Consider the following 20,068-nt stretch of genomic DNA (forward strand, 5'->3'; position numbering starts at 1 on the left):
ACTGGGTGCGATGGCATTGACTGCACTGCACATAGTTATCACATCAAAAAGCTCATCACTCAATCCATTCATAAACTAGTCTGAGCAGAAACTCTACTTGGAGTAGCTAGAACTCCCGAGACATAAAATATTACACTTTTGCAGGCTAATGTCTGGATCTAAAATGTGAGACTACATGTAAAATAGAGGACAATGAGAGGTGGAGTGTAGGAAGCACGCAGAAGGCATCTCAGTGAGATGTAATTCAGAATGTGTGTGGTAAAAGGGAATGATTTGGCTCAAGCAGAAATGAGGGCCTGAGTTTCAAATTTCAAGCATGAAGCCCAATGCCAGTTTCCACAGATCCTTTCAAGAACATCCTGGCTGCTTAACTGACAAAAATGTTGGTAAACCCAGTGAATATGTATAGGCCACAACATTGATCAATGCCAGGCATTATTATTATATGAATAAAAAGTGTAAGATTTGACCAAACTTTTCAATGGATCTGCATTTTATAGTTCTGCTTGATTCAGATCTCAACAACTCGCATTTATATAGCGCCCTCCAAGTTGGGCAGCGTCCTAGAGTGCTTAACAAAAGTGGAGCCCGATGCCGAGCCAGGGGAAGGGAGAAGGTGACCGTAGGCACGGTCGAAGAGGAAGGTCTTCAGGCGCAACCTGATAATGGGGAAAGAGGGGGCAAGGTGAAAGGATTGAGGGAGTGAGTTCCATAGCTTCGGAGCATAGTGGCTGAAGGCATGGTCACAATGGTGGAGTGGGGGATTCGAGGGACAAGGAGGCCGGAGCCAGTAGAGGGGAGACAGTGAGGAGAGAGGTTGGAGAGATAGGCGGGATGCGAAGTGAGGATCTTGAAGTCATCTGCTCCATGACATCTCATTCGCAGTGGATGCTGTGTTTATAATAGCTCTCATTGCCAATGATGTAGGATAAAACCTGAGTCCATCTCTTGTGTTATAGCTTGGTTCCACTCTCAGCTCTGGTTCAGAAGCTTGGGGTTCTGCATGATCAAAATGTGATATCTTGTGCAGGATCCTTGAAGTTTAGGGCGGCTTGTTTCAATACACATTGAATTTCTCAGGTAAATCTCTCTTCTGTACCATTCCATCAGAACTGTTACAATTAAACTCAGAATGTGATCAACCACAGCAGTTTCACATTTCAAATGAAATTAAGTTCTGTTTTGTGTCTCATCTGTTCCATAAAATGATACAAACCAATCTGCTAATTGGCGAAATCCATCAAGTTCATGTTAATTATCTGCACAATTCCCTCATCGCCCCCACTCTTGACAAATGCGCGCACACACTGCACCTCTTTTTCCTTGATTTTAATGCTAAAACATCATAATATTGTTTCTTCCTCTATGTATCTATAGTTTTGACCTTCTAAAACAACACTGGTTAATTTTACAGTACAAAGTGATTTAAAGTGTCTAAACACTTACTGTACATTTATTCCACTTCAATTGATCTACAATTTGGTATAAGAATAGTTTTTTTTAAATACCTATAGTATTCAGGAAGATGATATGCCATGTCATGCCAAGAGAAAGTATCTTTCAACAAATTATCACATCAAACATACACTAGAAAATCAAGATAGGCAAGAAAACTGTTGCTAAATGCCTAAAATAAGTGCCCCATATATTGTAATTTCACCAACCCTTTACAATTAAGTCAGATCAATAAAATACAACAGTCTTAAGAAAACACTTCAAATAAAGAATTTCAAGAAGCCACAGTTGCCTTCAAAATAACAGGAATTTTGATATGTTGAATAACTTTGGACAGTATACACTGCAGTTGCCCTAAACGTAGGCAACAGTTTCAAGACAAAGGATATTTACAAAGAACTTAAACATGCTGCTCAACTGATCAATCATATTCATAAGTCTTCATCTAATACATCACGTTTACCAATTGCCTAACAAAGTAAACTAAGACTTTACTTAACTGTAAACTATTTATCTTTAATCTGTCATGGGCAAAGTGGCAGAATGATTAATCAGCGTCATTTCTGACAAACAAAATATCAACAAATTAGAATAAATTAAAATTGTCTCGCCTAATATTGCTGCAAATTCATTAAGGCTGCAGAACTGGTCCCAGACAGCCAGCTTTTTTATCATGTGAACTAAAATTGAAGTAGCACTGAGCAGAAAGTCTTCTCACAGTGAATACCTGTAAAAGGCAGCAAAGAGAACATGCTTTTCATATTATAAGACCACCTGCAACCTGTGAAAACCTGCTGGTTTGGACACGTTGGGTAACATTCACTATGTAAGGCCAGTTGGGTATTTCCAGCAGCAAAAAGGAACAAAACTGGCCAGATAAAGCACGGAAACTCAAAAGCAATAAATGCTTTGAACAATTCAGAAGTTGCAATCTTCTTCCAAAACTCTGTGAAGAAGTGGGTGAACATTAACCAAATAGGTCCTTCAGGTCATTGTTAGCTGAACTGCTCGGTGGTATGGAGTTCGTGGGCAAGCTTGGCTGCATAAAGGTCTTCGGAGACATAAATGGGTTTGCCTGCAGTGACGGCAGACCAAACCCAGCTTGTCCCATCACGTTTGCTGGAGTTCCTCCCATTGGACTGTTGACGACCTGTGAACCTTGGGATGGAACAAACTGGTTGACCCATTGGTTCTGACCAGCTGCTGGTGCCTGCATCTGGTGTAGCATTTGGTTCATGCTGACTCTAGATTTCTGCGGTCCAAGCAGATTATCCAAGGCCGTCAAGTTTACAGGTTTACCTTGCTGCTGAGAGTGATGGGGCATCTGTGGAATTCCAGGCTGGCTCATATTTCCCATTGTGGAGAAAGTTGGCATACTAGTAGCATTTGGCATAGTCATTCTGTTCATACCAGCTGTAGCTCGACCGTTGAAGAAATTCTGATTTGCACCAGCCACTCCCGTGCTGTTCACATATGAAGGTTGGAATGTCATTGCAGTGCTGTAACCTGCACCATTGCTCACATTTCCTAAAGTGTTCATGTTACTGCTTGGACATGGAAATCCCATCCTGTTGTTTATTGGACCAATCGAGGCAAACCCACTTGAACCAGTACTGGGCTTGGATGTGTTTATGGAAAGTGAGTTCATGGAGGTCATACTGTCTAACAAACTGCTTGTCAGGTCTTTGGTCTGTAAACAAAAATAATGCCGAATATTCAAAAGTATTAAAATAAATTAGAATAGAATAACTCATCAATAAATAACTATTAAAATAGAATAACTCATCAATAAATAACTATTAAAATAGAATAACTCATCAATATATAACTATTAAAATAAATGAAGCTCTATTTATACTCCCCATTCTTTGTTGCATTGTCAACTAAATACGTAGCATAAATCTGACATCGTCAGTTGCATGACAAACTCTTCAATACAAAATTTTATAACATTTTAATAGTTTCCATATTTACTAAGAATAAGAAATAAAAACTGGAATTGTAAGAGACACCTTTCACTGCCGCTGAACAGATTAATTATTTAAACGGAACAATTTGAAAACACAGTGAACATGATATAATAAACCACTCGAAGTAGATCTGGCTGTGCAAGACTTACCTGCTTACTGGCAGGTGAAGCTCGGAGAGCTTGAGGGGCAAGAGGTTGCTGGTTTCTAAGTTTTTGAGCCTGTTCCTGCTCTTTGGCCAGTCGCTGTTTTTCTTCCAATGTAAGAGATACCTAGATACAGACAGATGAAAGTAATCCAATTATTTCTTGTCCAATCTACATTTCATATTTTTAATGTATATTTTCAGTGGTTTAAGTTAAGATGCCAGTAACCCCACCTGGGTTCTATTCTAAACTAAGTAGACACTTTTTCAAGAATGACACTGGGAGAATTTCACTTCTTTTTCCTGGGAATAATGCAACCTGGAGATAAATTGAGCAGAAGTAAAACAAAATGAACCATTCCCTGTGATTCATATGCCAAGCAATCAGTACTGTATCTTAGTACAGGGATTGAGAGTGAATCACACTGCATGTGTTACCTTGTGTATGAATCTAGTAATGTGTGAAAATGCCTTCAATGAAGCAGCACTGGATTTATACATATTATATACACATTCACCAATTTATTTCTGGTTGCCAAATAACTGTTGCTGGTGACCATAGATCATCACTGAAGTAGAAACAGAGACCAACATGAATTGCTTGCAACTAGCTTATTGACAGGAAAATAAAGAGGAAACTACCATTGCATTGAAGGTCAATCCAGACTCTATGAAACAACAGATTCTAGATGTAACACTTTTTGAGTGAATTAATTCTTACTTTGGATTGTCTGTGTGAATTGGAAACTGGCCCATTCTCTTTGTTATTTCCTGCACCACCTGCACCCACTCCAAAGTTGTTGAAGATCTTGTCAATCTATTCAGCAAGACACACAGGTCACGGAACACAGTGAATTAACAGTGGTATACAATAGATCAACAACTTGAATTTATATAGTGCCCTTCATGCTGGACGGTGTCTCGGAGAGCTTAAATTGGGGTAAAAGTGTAACTGATCCAAACCGAACTGTAACTCTGCATATGCTTTCTATTATATTGAGACTTAGGTTCAAGCATTAACATTCCCTGGTAAGTTATTTATCTTACCGTACAAGTACTAAACACTCCAGCACTTTTATATGGATTATTGTAATTAACAGACACAAGATGGATTGTTTAAAAAGCTGATGTTGGTAAAGACACAAGTCTTAATATCACTGCAATGTGCAAGTTTTACATCCGTGCCTCTAGAACAGACTAAATTGTTTTCAAGTAAACTATTATGTTTTCTCTGCTTTTTATTTTTGGCATATTTTACCTGATTGTCTGAGCTTTCCTTCGAATCACCAACTTTTGAAAACTGTCCGGGTAGATCCAAACTCCTAAAAATAACAGACAGAACCTCAGTGCTCTATTAGCCAGAAAACCTAATAATATGCTCCTTGCTTTGAAGACCTGAATCACGTTCTCCTTTCAATCTTTTTTCCTAATAAAAACAAATTCCTTTGTTTGAGCTCTCTGTGTCTCTGAACCACAAACCCTGCAGCTACTTTTGATGGAAAATCCTTCTAATAACTTCCTATTCCCTTTCATTCAAGTATCAAAACACCAAAACTTTTAACTCAAATTGAGTGCAATGCAGTTCCTTAGAATAACAGTGGGTAGGTTTAATATTGTGCAAATTAGAGACAGATCTATTCTCTTTGCTGCACAAGTTGCATTCATTTCAAAGCCGGTGAAGATCTTAAAAATCTTTTCAGTAAGAAAGCACAACATGGAGCAAGAAGGTTGTGTCCTTCCTTCCCAGACAGTGGGTTGTTAGGAAATACATTAACTAAAAATGCAAGTACAAAACATTTAGTGGAGGTGATAGATTTTCACTCTTGGAAATCACTTGGAAATGGCAGAAAACATGGAAGCACCAGAGAACATTAATAAAGTGCACTTATAGAGGGCAGGGAAACAATATTAATAATCCTTTTATTTGGTATCATGTTAAAATATCTGAAAGATGGATCCTTCGACAATGCAATCCATCCCAACAGTTCAGTCATGTCAGCCTAGCAATTTAAAGCCTACAACCTTCCAACCCAGCGATGACAATACTGCCAACTGAATCACGCTCACACCTATACCAGATTATCAGGATTTGTGTGTAATTCATGAAAATTTTGCCAGAGTCCTAGACTCTGTGCTAATGAGTTTATCCGGTAACGATTCATCATTCTCATAGCTCACTCAAAACAAAGACGATCACACAGAGAGAAAACAAGCCTCAAGCACGACTCACTTCTGCTGTTCTTGCATGCCATGCAGTTGTTCCAGTTTAGTTTTATGCTCAGCCTCTATTTTATTTATCATCTCTTTTATCACTCCCATGAAGGAATTAAACTGCAAAAGAAAAGATGAAAATGTTTTAAATTATCATTAATGGGATATAGTACATAGATAGTTTGGGACATTTGTGCATGTGACCGCCAGGAAGGTGAACTTGATGAACCTTGGTCTTTTTTCGTCCAGCATTTCTTATGTTCTTATTGAACACAACCACCTAAAAAGCAATCAGGACAAAAACTCAGACAGACTATCTGTGGCAACTTTTACCTATCATCTCGAGAAACTGAAGGACATATAACTAAAATATATCAAACAGTTTAAATTTTTCCAATTTCGTCTCATGAACTACAAGATTGTGTACCATTTACTGTAAATAAATCTTATAAACACATGTACAGTATATACAAAATGATGGCAGAATTCCTTCAAGCGCCAATGAAACTAGATATTTTTCCACTATATTTTATTTGCTTCCTTGCACAACATCTGCTTAATGTTTTAAGATAAATTTTCCTTTTTTAGGTTACCAGCAACTTCTGGCTTCCAAACTGTTCACATGTTTCTCTGTAATTTAAAACCAAATAGCTTTCAGCTAATTTTTCAAAAAAAGGTCCTGTTTCTTCATTCAAAGCGAAGTTTACAATTAACCAATAAGTAATTAAAATCATAAATATTCAGGGCAGGAGTGGCATCTTTTGAGAATTTAAGAACACTCCTGAGTTTAATGAAAAAGTAAAACACTCCTACAAACTCAGTGCATCAATAAGAAACAATGCATTGATTCTAAAAATGCACCACTCTTTTTTAAGGTGGCTGTGACAGAAAGTCTTGCAACAATCAGAGGTGAGCTAACCTGATTCAGGTTCAAATTGTTGTCAATGCTGAGGGGAATGAGGTGTGGCAGAGCCCTTGAAGCCAATTGTTCTTTGGTTACACCCAGCTTCTTGTGGCTAAAGGTGCATTTGTAGATACCTGTCATACAAAAAGCAATCATAAGTTGGTTAACCCACTCACTGCAAAGCATACTCTTCCACTTAATCACAATAAACCACAGAGAGGTTCCAATACAGACCTATATAAAATAACAAATTCATCTGAAGCACAAGCTCAGAAACTTGGAAACCATAGAGAGATGATAAAAGACATCTACCAAACTTACCTAAAATTCCCATGAGAACAGCAGGCTCCCGGGACGGGATTTGTTGTAAGAAAGGGAATATTTCATCCAGGACAAACCATTTGTCCAAGTATTCCAAAAGCTTGCCTAAGCAAACCAAAGAATTGACACGTACCTGGAAACAAACCAAAGATCTAATTAACTTCCAGATAATGGACAAGTATTACATAGAGATGTAGAGTGTGATATAGCATGGAAACAAGCCATTCGGCCCAACTATTCCATGCCAGTGTTTATAATCCACAATTTATACACAAAATAAATATAATTCCACAATATGGACTTGTTCAATCTTAATGACCAGATCAGAGGTGGGTAGGGATACTGCTGTATACTTACTGCAAGGGAAGATGTCTGTAAACTTGCATTCTTAATTCGCGGAATTAGAGAATTTTTCATGGAGGGATAGTCGATTAAATTTGCGAAGGTTGGAATGATGTTGAGGCAAAGTTCCTAAAGTGAAATAAAAATACTTAATTGAACTAAAAAAAAACTAGCAGGTTGTGCAAAATTGCATTTCAATGTGGTTTTGTTTTCATCACAAACGCTAAAGAAATGCTATTAGTTATTGCAACGCAGGATTGTTCTTTGTGCAATGAGCTGGAATCCCAACACTCGCTGCTATTTACATTTACGTGTCACTTGAATTCCCTCAGTAACTTACTAAGCTTGAGCAATCTTTGTAGCCAAGCCGTAAAGAGGAACTAGCAGAAGCCAGGCACATCCCCAGACCGAAGGATTATACCTATGTGCTGCTGGCTTCAGACTACCATTAGCAGAAGATTGCTTGTCTGCCCCATTGGCTGCAGTACAAGATATCGAGAATCATCAGAAAATTAAAGTACAGTCGCTGTTTTTTTCTAAAAATGCATAACCAAAATGTGTTAAAGCTTACGTTCACAAAGTGACAATGAGGACACATCACATCCTCTTTGAATACCACTATACAGTACCTGAATCTGAATGGAAGGTGCCTCTAGGGCTCGATACACCATGGGTAAGACATTACTTTTAATGTCCTCTGGTGGAGTTTTAGTCAGCAGTAAGTCCATCTTTTGTAAGAAGATCAATAGAACCTAAAGCAAACATAATAAAGCTTAAACACGAAGCAATTGTTCAAATTGCCTTTGTATTTTTACAATCATCCTAATATGTTGAATTAAACAAAGATAAACACAAATCTTATTCTTTTTCAAGCATCACATTGAAGTGTGACAGGCAAAAAAAGTCAGAATTTTTATAAACATCTAACTCACCATGTTGCTAGCCTGAAGGCATGGAAAGCAAGACATAATTCTGATCAGAATGCCGAAATACAATTACCACACGCTAGTCAGTAAGAGGACAGCACCATGCTGTAATGACTCTGAACAGCTCTTCTTATACTAAACATTTCAAACTGAACACAACACAAAGATGATTGAGAAGATTCTCGCTACAATCATGCATTGAAATTCCACTTAAACATAACTCAAGAGGGTAAGCAGCACAATCTTTCAGCTGTACAAACTGAAGATGTATGAGGCGAGTTCAGCAGCCAGCATACAACTGCGGCAATCAATCTATGGTTTCTTTTCCGTTCAGCTTTTGTTACATGCACGCAACACAATCTCTTGCAGTTTCCATTAAGCTCAAGTTTCCACACCTGAATAGGCTCTTGGAGTTTGAAGACTGGGACTAGGTCAGGCAGGATCAGCTTGACGTACTCCTCCTTAGTGCACTCTTCAACGATGAGGAGAACGTTGGGGAGGATAAAGGGCACCATATCTGGGTTCACAAACTCGGAGGTCAAGCAAGGCAGAATGCGCTGCACTATAACACGCTGAAATCATAAAGAAGCAGCAACGTAGTTAGCTATAAAATGCTCAAACTTCCATCTTCACTAGAATCCTAGGAAAAAGATCTGGTGATCATCCAGGGATGGGCCTCACAGATAAGACTACTCCAAATGCACATTTGAAATGCTTTGTGACGTCTCCAAAACGTGATAAGGTGCTGTATCAAATGCAAGGATTATTATCATCATTATTATTCAAATCTGACTGGTTAATGATGGTTGGGATTGATTAACTGGCTTCCTTAAACAGATGGTCTCTCCACACAGGTTTTCCTGTATAGTTTTAGCTTCAGAATTATATGACTTTAAAAAAAAGCTTCAATTGCTTTTGATTTTGGACATTTGCATCACTACTATTGCTACTCTACTGCGAGTTTTCGAAATGCACCTCCATTTTGTTTTGAAAGCTTCTACTTATATAGAACATGTGCTTCTCAAGCTCTGGTTTTCCAATTTGTCAACCCTCTTCCTCCCCTGCCATTGATTCATGCTGGGGTTATGGTTCATTGGCCACATCAGTCGAGCCTGATCTCACCTTTCTTTCAACAGAGACCAATGGACTGTGATCAGGAACAACCCTCATTTTTTTTCCCCACCCTAGCGCACTCATGTCAACCATGGTGTCACAACTCCACAACTTTGTAAAAAATGAACCTTGGGAAGGTTAAGTCAATGGAGTCTGTGTTTTTGTTATAACTATTGCTCTGAGACATTCAAATTTACAAGCATGTAGAGAAGCCACCTGGTACTTAATTCTCAATCAGTAACATCTGAAACATTTATGGTCAGTAGTTAAATTATAGTCCTAACACATTGCAGGCAATGGCTTATATAGGAATACCAGAATAAGAAAGGTGTATTTGGCTCAGGTCTGCTCTGTCTTTATCAATTTCATTTATATAGCACTCTTCAGGTAGCGTAGCATCTCAGAGGGCTTTAAGGAGATGGTGCTGGACACTGTCAAGCAGAAGGGAGGTGACATCGAGGAAATAGGATTTTAGGTGGCTTTTGAGAACAGACAGATCAGGGGAGAGAGAGAAAGATTGAGGAAGGGAGTTCCAGAGGGTGGCAGCACAGTGGTTGAAGTGGCAGCTGACTGTTGCATCATAACGTTAATCATACCTTAGGCAACTTGGAAAGTATTTTCGGCAGTCCTTTGTAAAACTGTGACTTCTGGAGGTTGTCTCTTTGGAATAATGAGTCAAAATACTGCAGAGTTGTCGCTCCTACATCATCAAAAAAGGGAATCTGCAAAGACCCACAGGAAACCATCAATAAAGTACTGGTTATAACAATTTATTGCACCAACTTATGCCTATTGTTTTCCGCAGGCTACATTGAGACGAACAGTCACTTGGTGAATAATAGAATTAAAACATTTCATTGTGCCTCCTTGTTTACCTTAGTCAGCTGATCAGGGTCCGGCCTGACAGTGGGAGTTACATTTAACAGTAATTTCATGTGCTCGCGGACTTCCTCAGGGACCTTATGCAGTATATTGGGGCCTATCCGAGTTAGCTGTGAACAAAAACAACACATGCCATTCAGTACGGGAACATCAGCTTTCATGGAAGAGCATCAAACTTTTCATAGTTCTGCAAATGAAACCCAGCAGAAGAGGGCAGTGTGACACCACAGCAAAGTGGAGATGCACAGCACCACAACATTGGGGAATGTGTCCATAACCCTCCCGCCACTCATCTGTCAATCTCAAGCACAGACCAAGATACAGGATTTCTCTATGGGATGGAAGAACAATTCAGTACTGGACTGCTTTTCAGTACGGTGCAAGTCAGTCACCCCAAGAATAACAGAGGAGAGAGAAGACAAGAGCAGCACACCAATCTGCTATTGTGAAGTTCAATTGATTTGTGGCCCAGAAAGAAGAGGAATAATTGGAAAAAGGAGCCACGTGGCTCTATTTTCTCTCCCCCAAACTCCGGTAAAATGAAATTGTTCAGTTAAATGAGGGATTATTACAAGCTTATCAACATATAATTGCTTGTTGATTTTAGTGACATTATGTGACCAATAATAATTATCCTTACATATAACATCTTATGTCGTCAAAATGCTTCACAGGCAGGATTTTACTGTAAAATATATTGACTGTGTACATGTAGGCAAACACAGCAGCTAATTTGCACACAATGTACCACAGGCAGCCACGAAATGAATGTGATTGTTGATCAGGATACGGCAGAACGACCTTCCCTCTCTTTTAGAATAGTGCCATGGGATCTTTAATGTCTGCCTAAACAAGCAACCAGGAGTCTTTTTTAAAATTTCATCCAAAGCACAGCACCTCAAACAATGTAGCACTCCACAGCACTGCACTAAAATGTTTGCTTAGATTATGAAATTAAAGCCCCAATGTGGGTTAAAATATTACTTTACAACCTTCTAAATTGGAGGCAAGAATGTGAGCCAGCTGACATCTAATATAAATGATAAAACATGCTGGTTTCCAAAGTGGGACTGAGATAATGAAGTCATGTTAATGCTGTAATTACACCTAAATAGTTTCATTTTCTGGTGTCCACTGAAGTTATAAGATTTGAGCAGATTTATATCACTGCAAGTCTTCAGGCGCCAGTAAAGTAGCAATCATTTTCTTATAAACTTGCTTTTCTCATTATAATGATCAGAAAATTGACCTGTATCTAAGAAAGTGTCACCTTGAACATGCACCCTAATAAACAGGATAATCAATTTGTTTGCACATCATTAAGCTCGCAGAACACACGCTTTAGAAGTATAATAGGATAGCAATAAAATAATTGATAAACAAGTCACCAACTTTAGCAAGGCAAAATATTAGTTAAATGGCATTTAGTTACCTGATCCAGTTGTCTGCTGAAACTCTTGAAGATATCCTGCTTGTTCACCTCAAAAATGGGCTTGCCCTCATTAAACACAGCATACATGACAGACCCCAATGAGTACATGTCACTGGCCAGGTCACAACTCACAGACAGGATGTATTCTGGAGCCACATACTCTGGGTTGGGGAGACACAAGGGCGGTAGATTCGGATCCCACTCCTTGCAACCAAATTTAAGCTGTAAAATTCGCAAGCAAAACACTGAATGATCAAATTAAAACAATATGCATGAGGCAAACTTATCTTTATTATTTAAATATAGATTTCCGATGACGGGGAAATTAATTGGGATGAAATCATTGCATTACTTGCTTTTCTCTATGTATAATTAGTGATCTTTTCTTATTTCTCTGAATGAGTAAAGCAGTTTTTGCTCCTTGACTCAAAAGATCAAAAAACTAAATGCAGGTTTGGAAAAAGCCTCCAAATAAAGTTCTTAGCTTCATAGGGATGGGTAGGGTGGTGCCCTGTGCAATGAATTAGGCATGCACAGATTTATTTTCTTCCCCCCCCACTCTTAGCTCCCAATCTGAGCTGCACTAAGCAGGAAAGGCAGAAACAAAAGCAAAATATGCTCCAGATTGTTTTCCAATGTCACCACGTTAGCAGCTGGAGCCCATTGATGCATTCTATCCTTCCCCAGATATCATAGGAGTATGAGCATCACCCAGGTACCTGCCAAGACCATACCATTCTTCACCCTTACCAATAAAATGACAATAACATTGCAAGCATGTCACTTAGAACAGATATAGTTACATTTTTGTATTGAAGTTTTAATTAATTTGTTAGTTTTAATAAAATCCATAGCAAAGTCTGGTTTAGTGTCTGGTCTGAGGAGTCATACTTCTAACACTGCTGTCTTTCATCATCATCCTACAAACCAATCAAATTAACTATGCAGAGAAATTAAGTGTTTACTTACTATGTACTCACTGACAAGAGCAGCCATTCTACAGCAGCCCCTTCTTGCCACCTCAGTCCCAGCAACACACTACTCACAGCATCACCCTCTCACCAACCCTTATCCCTTTTTATAGCCTCCCACACTACCCATCTCCCAACACTTGCAGCAGTGTCTCTCCACTTGGTGCTTAACCAATACGAGGAACAAGATGCTCCAAACAGTCACCCTTCTCTGTTGGGTGTTTCGAAGTGTCCTCACCTCTTGATCTGAAGGATCGATTGAAGAGATGCAGAAATCAAACCCCATGATCTTCCAGGCACCGTTTTTATTCAGAATGATATTCTCAGGGGTCAGGTTTCCATGAATCATTTTCACACTGCTGTGTAAGAAGGACAATCCTTCAGAGACCTGCCAATTCAAATCAACCACGTTACCAGTCGGCATTGTAGTCTTTGGCTGATAGTAAATTGAAAAGATAGTACAGCTCACTACTCTTCAGCATCAAACCGAAGTAATGAGAAGCTCATTCGAAAGACTCTACAATTGCAATACATCGGTAGAAATGATTACCGTACCTATTCACAGAATATGAAGTGGCACAACAGAATGGAAATAATGGAAAACATAACATAGGCCTGTTGTTGAATCAAATTGAAATAGGGAACTAGGGTGCTCTTAAACCTCTTAAACCTCACTTATGGGTGCTTCTTCTCCCACCCACCACCATCACCACCCCAATGCTTCAATTACAGAAGAAAAGTGAATGAACAAATGTTCTGTTTCCAGATTGGCTTCCAGCAGCTTCTTTTGAATGTGTTTGGCAAGCAAAAATAAACAGATAATAAAGGGGTAAGGTTAAATATTTAGACAAGGCATACTAATTCTGATGGTTCAAGATGCAAAATGAAATATACTAAAGAATAGGCTGCGGGTGATTTAATAATCCTTGCATTTGATATAGCGCTTTTCACGTCGGGAGGACGTCCCAAAGCGCTTCACAGAACACACTGTAAAGTGAATTGACTGTATATTTGTGGGCGAACGCGGCAGCCAATTGCGCACAGCAATGTCCCACAAACAGTCGTAGATTGAAAATGACCAATTTAATTATTGTTTTTGGTTTTTTTTGGAGGGATTATTATTAGGCGTGTGGAGTAAGGAAACTTGCCCAAGGTTTCGCCCTCTGCCTGGAATTGAACTCAGGTCTCTCACTTGCAAAGCGAGTGCTCTAACCACTGAGCTACAGGACTCCACGCAAATCCATTTGCATGGAGATCCCTTGAGCAAAGCCATCAAGACACCTTGAGCACAGTGCAAAGGACATCTTACGTGAGACATACCTTGGCTTCAAATCTTATTTTCATACAAATACATAATTCAGTATTACTGAACATTAACTTTCAGTCAATATCTTTGTTGGTATCAAACGTTAGTAACTGTTAATTCCATATTTTAAAGCCGATTTTGCAACAGTTTTATTGGCTTTATTCAACTCCTCAGAAAGACTATTAAAATTATACATGGCATATTCTCAACTTCTCATGAGCATTACCAGTTCCAGTCAACCTTCCAAGAGACTATAAAACCTTGAGTCTGCTTACAGAGAACTCAATTAAGAGAATTCTAATATCATAAAACACCAAAGCTTTCCTTTCATGGTTTGTATCATCAGCAAAACACCAAATAAAATTCTAGCTCAATGACGTCTTTCAGTTATCAAATCCAGATAGATTTGCTGCCTTTGATGTAATCCCAACAGTAAACCGTAGATACTTATAAGCACTGACTTGAAGAGTTTATTTTGCATAACTCATCACAAGCTGCGATTTATCACAAGATGGGCAGTAACAGATTGTCAGACATACAGAAATCTCTACAAAGCAGCTGCTTTATCAGAAGTCAATTTAATTCAGAGGAGCTGTTTAGCTTTTTCTAGCCAACTGCGTGGACAGTAGCTGATATTATTTATTTTCTGCAACTAGAAACTACTAAATATGGAGAAAAATAGATCAACAGCAGAAGAAAGATAACAGGAGTCAAAAACATCCGCAGAGTGAAGCCAATAGTATTTAAGTGAACCATCATTAGAGAAACAAAGAAAAAAATATTAATATGAACAACTTGTAGCTCGCACCTTCAGCTCTGTGGGTCCTGAGGTTGAAGACTGTATACTTGATTTTTATGGTATGTAGAAAATTGTGATATTGAACCATAAAACATCCTCCTCTGGTCAGGAAAGAGTGGAGCAGTCTGAGCATTGATTTCTCTGTCACTCTCCCATAGTTGGTCTGCAGGGACTACTCAGTGAAGGCCAAAGGAGGAATGAAAACGATCTATCTTTTTGCGTACAGGTGAAATCATGGAACTCCATCCACTGAACCAGCTGAGAATGGACAGCACTCATACAAATAAAACAATGGAGCTTGTGTGGCCCGTAACTCAGAGACTCTAATGTAGCTCTCAGCCACTCAACTCATCAACGTCAACCAGGATCCTGAAAAACGTTTCCACATTACGAACTCACCTGTAGCAAACCATATTTGATTTCCACATCATGAAGCTTATGTTCTTTAATTTCCACAGGTACAGGGGATGGTAGATGGTCATAACAACCAAGAACGTTGGCTAAGCTTGCAAAGACTGGCTCCGTACAAAAGGCTAAGCAGTCCCTATACAGAAAATTGAGACAGTTTATTCACAAATTGGAACATAGGAAAACAGGAACAGGAGACCATTCAGATCATTAAGCTTAATCCACTTTCACTGTATCCCTGTATAGGTCTACTACCCAAGTATTTACCAATCTCTCTTTCACGCATTCCTATTGATTCCACTTCAGTAGCTTTCTGGGGCAGAGAATGGTTTCTTTTGCAGTGTGTGAATACTGGCAAGATTCCCACAGCCCATCCAGCTAAGACTACCTTATTTGTTATGGCTTTGGCCTGCAAGGTTAACAAAAGCCAAGTGGGAAGAATCATAGCCTCCAGTAACTGGTTTACTCCTCTTAGTCCGGCTAACAAGCCAGGCTGGCTGGTCCATCAATAATGCCTTGGAATACTACAGACCTGCTTGGCTCATGAACTAAACTTCTAAGATCACCAGAAGAGAATCTACATATTCTCATAAACGTGATGGTAATGAATTAAATATGACGTAAAGCCTCATTTTTTGCCTCTTACCTGGACTCTTCCAGCGGATGTTGAACAGTTAACAGACGTGGATGTCGCAATCGGGTTAGTTGCTGGACACCCCGTTTGAGAGAATCGATAATCTGGTCCTTGTCAAATTTTTGATACTTGTCGATTGTTTTTTTGTCAAAAACAAATACAGCAACTTCCTGAAACAAGGCGAGAATGTGCAATAAAATTATAAATCTTTAGTTTCAGCCTCAGTATTACTCAACCAAATGTTGGCAATATGTGGCAATAGGCTGGCTACTTTACAACAAAACCATTGTTGGATTTATGTGTAATGCTAGTTAGGCCAGTGGAACCAGCGAGTATCTTGAGATGGACATTCTCGATGATAAGAGCTCTACAGTTTGTCTTTTGCCTTGACTAGAAGTAACCAGGCCATGCAATCTCCATTACCTCTTACTAAGTACCCGCGAGACCATTAAGGATAAGTGAGATGGAGAATTAAACACAAGAGGATCAGTTCCTCATAGTTAACCCTGAATGGAAAGGCCATTGAATAATTGCGTGAAGTCCAGTCTATCAAAGTTATGAATGAGTGGAAAGGAACAAACTGATACCATTCAAGGACTAGCTGTGAAACAGAGAAAGAATTGGTGTTAGTTAGTCCTGGAATAGCTCAGAGAAAGGCTCACAATACAAAGGAGCAGTTTTAAGAATTTATTGCAAGGTACCCAAAGGCAATAAGCCAAGGTAAGGTAATCTGTTATGACAGATTCCAGGGTGCTGTCGGAAGGTGATAAGTAAAGGCCAGATTCTTACTAACCAGGATGGATTTTTAAACAAAGACCTAATCAGAGTAAGAGGTAAGATGATCTCAATATCTTCCTGTTTCCTCAGTTAGGCATAACTGTAAGACACATGGTGTAGAGTAACAGCTACTGATATTTTATTTTATTTATAGGTTCTCCGAAAAGGTCCTTTGCTTAAAAAGCAAAGCAAATGGACTTTGAAAGAATGCCAGAAGAGAAGGGTATGGTGGCTGAAGGCTCAATAAACAATGGGAGGACAGATGAAATTAGGAGTGAACAGTAGACCAGAATTGGAAGAGCAGAAGACAAAAGGGTCATCTTCAAAGCCCTCCATGCCTTGCTCCCCGTTACAGCTGCAACCTCCTAACCTCCTACTATCCTGGCTGCTTCTTCCGCTTAGAGGGCTCCGGCCTGCTTCACGTCCCCCGCCTCGCCGGCCCACCACTGAGGCCACTCTGCCCCCACCCTCTGGAACTCCATCCCGCAGTCCCTCTGCCTCACCTCTTATATTGCCTCCTTCATCTCAAAACCCTCCTCTTTGACCATGCTTTCAATCACCCTCCTTCCCTCACTTCTCTCCACCTTCCCCGATACCGACCCCCACCGAAACAGACTGTCCAGTGCCTTGGGACGTCCTCCCAATGTGAAAGGCACTATACAAATGTAATTTTGTTGTTGTTGGATAAGGTTCAATATGTAGGGAAGCACAATACCATGAAGGTCACTGAAAAAAAGGGTATGGATTTTGAAAGTCAATTTGCTGAGGTACCAGTAGCTAGGGGAGCTTGACGAGCATAATATATGTGGAACCTAGTGCAGGAGAAAATAAAAACTGCAGAGTTTGGGGTGAAATGGAGTTAATGGAGAGTAAAGTTAGGGATGCCAGTGAGGAGTACAATAGGAATGTCCATCACCAAGGCATGATAAAGCCACGGGTGAGGGTTTCTGCAGCAGTGGAGAGTGAGGAGAGCACCGAATCTGAAAATGTTCCAATGACTCAACAGTAGCTGTTTGGACTGCAAGAGGAGAAAGCAATGATTATATTTTGTGCAGAAATTGGGCACTCTGAGACCATGATTAATGAGGCCATCTTCTGCAGCATCAATTAATTCCCATGGGTCCTCCTAATAGCGATGCTTACATTCCCAGTGTGGTGTCCCAATTAAACCAGCTTTAATTATAAACTTTTTATAAACAACAATAAATGAACAGTGTGAGCTGTGCTGACCAATTTCCTATGAAAGGGGTGGAAAGAAAGCTCTGTGGAAATCATTCGAAAGCAGTCAAGATGTCATGTGATGACCTCTCACAAACAGAGAGGAAATTCACTTAGCTAAGTAAAGTAGAATGATCAAAAACGGCACTAACAGGGAAAGAAGCATTTAGCACAATGTATTTAAGACATTTGTGCTATTTTAATATTTCTACACTTTCGAAAAGCAATAATCATTTACATTGGCAACTTGTCATGTGAAAATGTCTCAAAGCAAGCACTTCATACAATAAATTACTTTGAAATGTAATGAATGCAGGAAAACCTGGCAACTGATCTGCATAGGGAGAAATCCTTGCTGTTCTTTGTCTGCTCACCTTCCCTCTTATGAGCTGGAATTCATGTCCAGCTCATAAGAATTCTATTTCAAAAAAATTCTATTTTTTTGCCTATGCTAAACATATAATTAAGGTTCAGTTTATAAATTTAGGGTTTTAAATATTTCAAAGTGAACTCACGGGAGCCTTCTCATTTTCAGTGTAAATATTTCCAGTTTTCGTAGCCTCTTTTAGTAACTAAGGTGCCTAATTCTAATGCCCAATCTGGTTTCTCTTTTCTGCCCCCTCTCAATGCCACCTTGTCCTTACTGTAACACAGCAACCAGAGTTGTAAGGTAATCTAGGTGTGGACAGACTCGTGCTCTGCAAAAGATCGTCAGCATTTCCTGAGACTTGGCTCTTATTCTTTATTTATAATATTTCACCCACAACATACAGCCAATCCACTTTACAGTGTATTCTGTGAAACTCGTTATGGTGCTGTAACAAGTGCAAGGATTATTATTAATAATAATAATATTATTGCTCTAATCACTGTTGTTGAACTTGGATCCTCACATTTTTATCTGTAGATGTAACAATCATTTTTTAAGTGCACAGAAGTATTTCTGTGGTGCCACATCAAATACATGTTACAACACCTAGACACTACATTTTAAAATGTAAAGTCTGACAATATTGGAAAATGAACATTTCTGAAAAAAAGTTTATCATGTCATAATTTTCATTATTACACATTCATTTCTAATTTATCTCATGATTTGAAATGAAGCATATAACTCCCTGAAGGTATTCCACTGAAGTCATAAGTCAGTGACTAGGAGCTGAAAGCTGCCAACGCTCAGTAACTTCTAGCTCACTCAATATCAAGAGAATGAGCAAGAGGTCATGATAAAACCAACAGAATACGAACATGTCCTCAAACAAGGAATTTGTACAAATTCTAGCTAATAATCGAACTCAGTATATGTCCCCTAAGCCTGAAAATTCTTTAAGTGCCCCGCATAAACAGTTTGCTCAATACATAATTAAGTAATACACATTCAGGACAGCCCCATTATAATGTAATCGTTATCACACTCAATTGGGGTGGAGGGGTTGGTGGGGATGCACTTTCTAAAGGGTTGCCCACTTGCGCAGAAACAAACTGAAGTTGAAGTTCCAGTTACTTCATAAAGCAATTATTTCCCATACATTTTAAACATTGGTAAGAATTCCCTCCTGTGCAGAACTCACCTGCTTGGTTGACTTTTTCACACCATTAAATATCTTCCACGTTAACCCTGGTCCACCACTCGCCACGTGGCGTCCCACTTCAAACTCCCTAGTAACGGGGTTCCCCATCACTGCACTGGTAACGTCTGCTGTTACCTTGGTAACAGTGCTCTTCAATTTATTGAGCATGGACTCCATGGTTCCAGATGAATGGGGGACCTGGAGATAAGAGTAAAGACAATCTGTCAGCAATTCAGGACCTTGAAGCATATGTTGGCTTTGCTCGGTGGAACAGTCCCTTAGTTGTAGAAACTTGAGTTGGGCCGAATGGCCTGTTTCGGTGATGTAGATTATACGCAATTCCATGCAACTGCCTACAGGAATCGAACCGTGAGGGACTCGCAATGGATTTCAATGAGTCAAAGAGAACACTATTAAAATGTCCTCAGCATCTAAGCACTCGGCATTAAATTGGCTCAAGCACAAACAGGCATATTTGTGTTTATCTGACGGGCTCATTAATCGCTCTTTTCATTTTAAGGGGAGGTGAAAATTAAAATCAACTGTGCTGTGCTCGTGAAGCAATACTTATCAATGCTGCTTAATGTTTACCCAGACGCTTGCTGAGGTGTGTGATTCATTTCTCACTCATGTGAAGGAGAGACAATAGGAAACTCTGGCAATGAAGCATTGCATGGGGGAAAGAT

At 39.4% G+C, this 20,068-nt stretch overlaps 1 protein-coding gene across 1 annotated transcript; it reads right to left on the reverse strand.

Annotated features, from left to right (window-relative positions):
• Positions 1–1,314: 1,314 nt before the first annotated feature.
• On the reverse strand, positions 1,315–19,559 carry scyl2 (SCY1 like pseudokinase 2). The gene is made up of 17 exons (XM_007895366.2): positions 19,383–19,559; positions 15,829–15,986; positions 15,174–15,318; positions 12,908–13,057; positions 11,699–11,920; positions 10,260–10,376; positions 9,981–10,106; positions 8,667–8,843; positions 7,975–8,097; positions 7,361–7,474; positions 7,004–7,136; positions 6,698–6,816; positions 5,798–5,898; positions 4,826–4,889; positions 4,289–4,384; positions 3,575–3,694; positions 1,315–3,145 (listed from the first exon to the last, which is right to left on the reverse strand). The coding sequence occupies exons 1-17, from the start codon at positions 19,557–19,559 to the stop codon at positions 2,423–2,425; spliced, it is 2,865 nt and encodes a 954-aa protein (XP_007893557.2). The 3' UTR covers positions 1,315–2,422.
• Positions 19,560–20,068: the final 509 nt, after the last annotated feature.

This window comes from Callorhinchus milii, unplaced genomic scaffold (genome assembly GCF_018977255.1).
Source record: "Callorhinchus milii isolate IMCB2004 unplaced genomic scaffold, IMCB_Cmil_1.0 Scaffold5, whole genome shotgun sequence".
Taxonomy (NCBI): Eukaryota; Metazoa; Chordata; class Chondrichthyes; order Chimaeriformes; family Callorhinchidae; genus Callorhinchus; species Callorhinchus milii.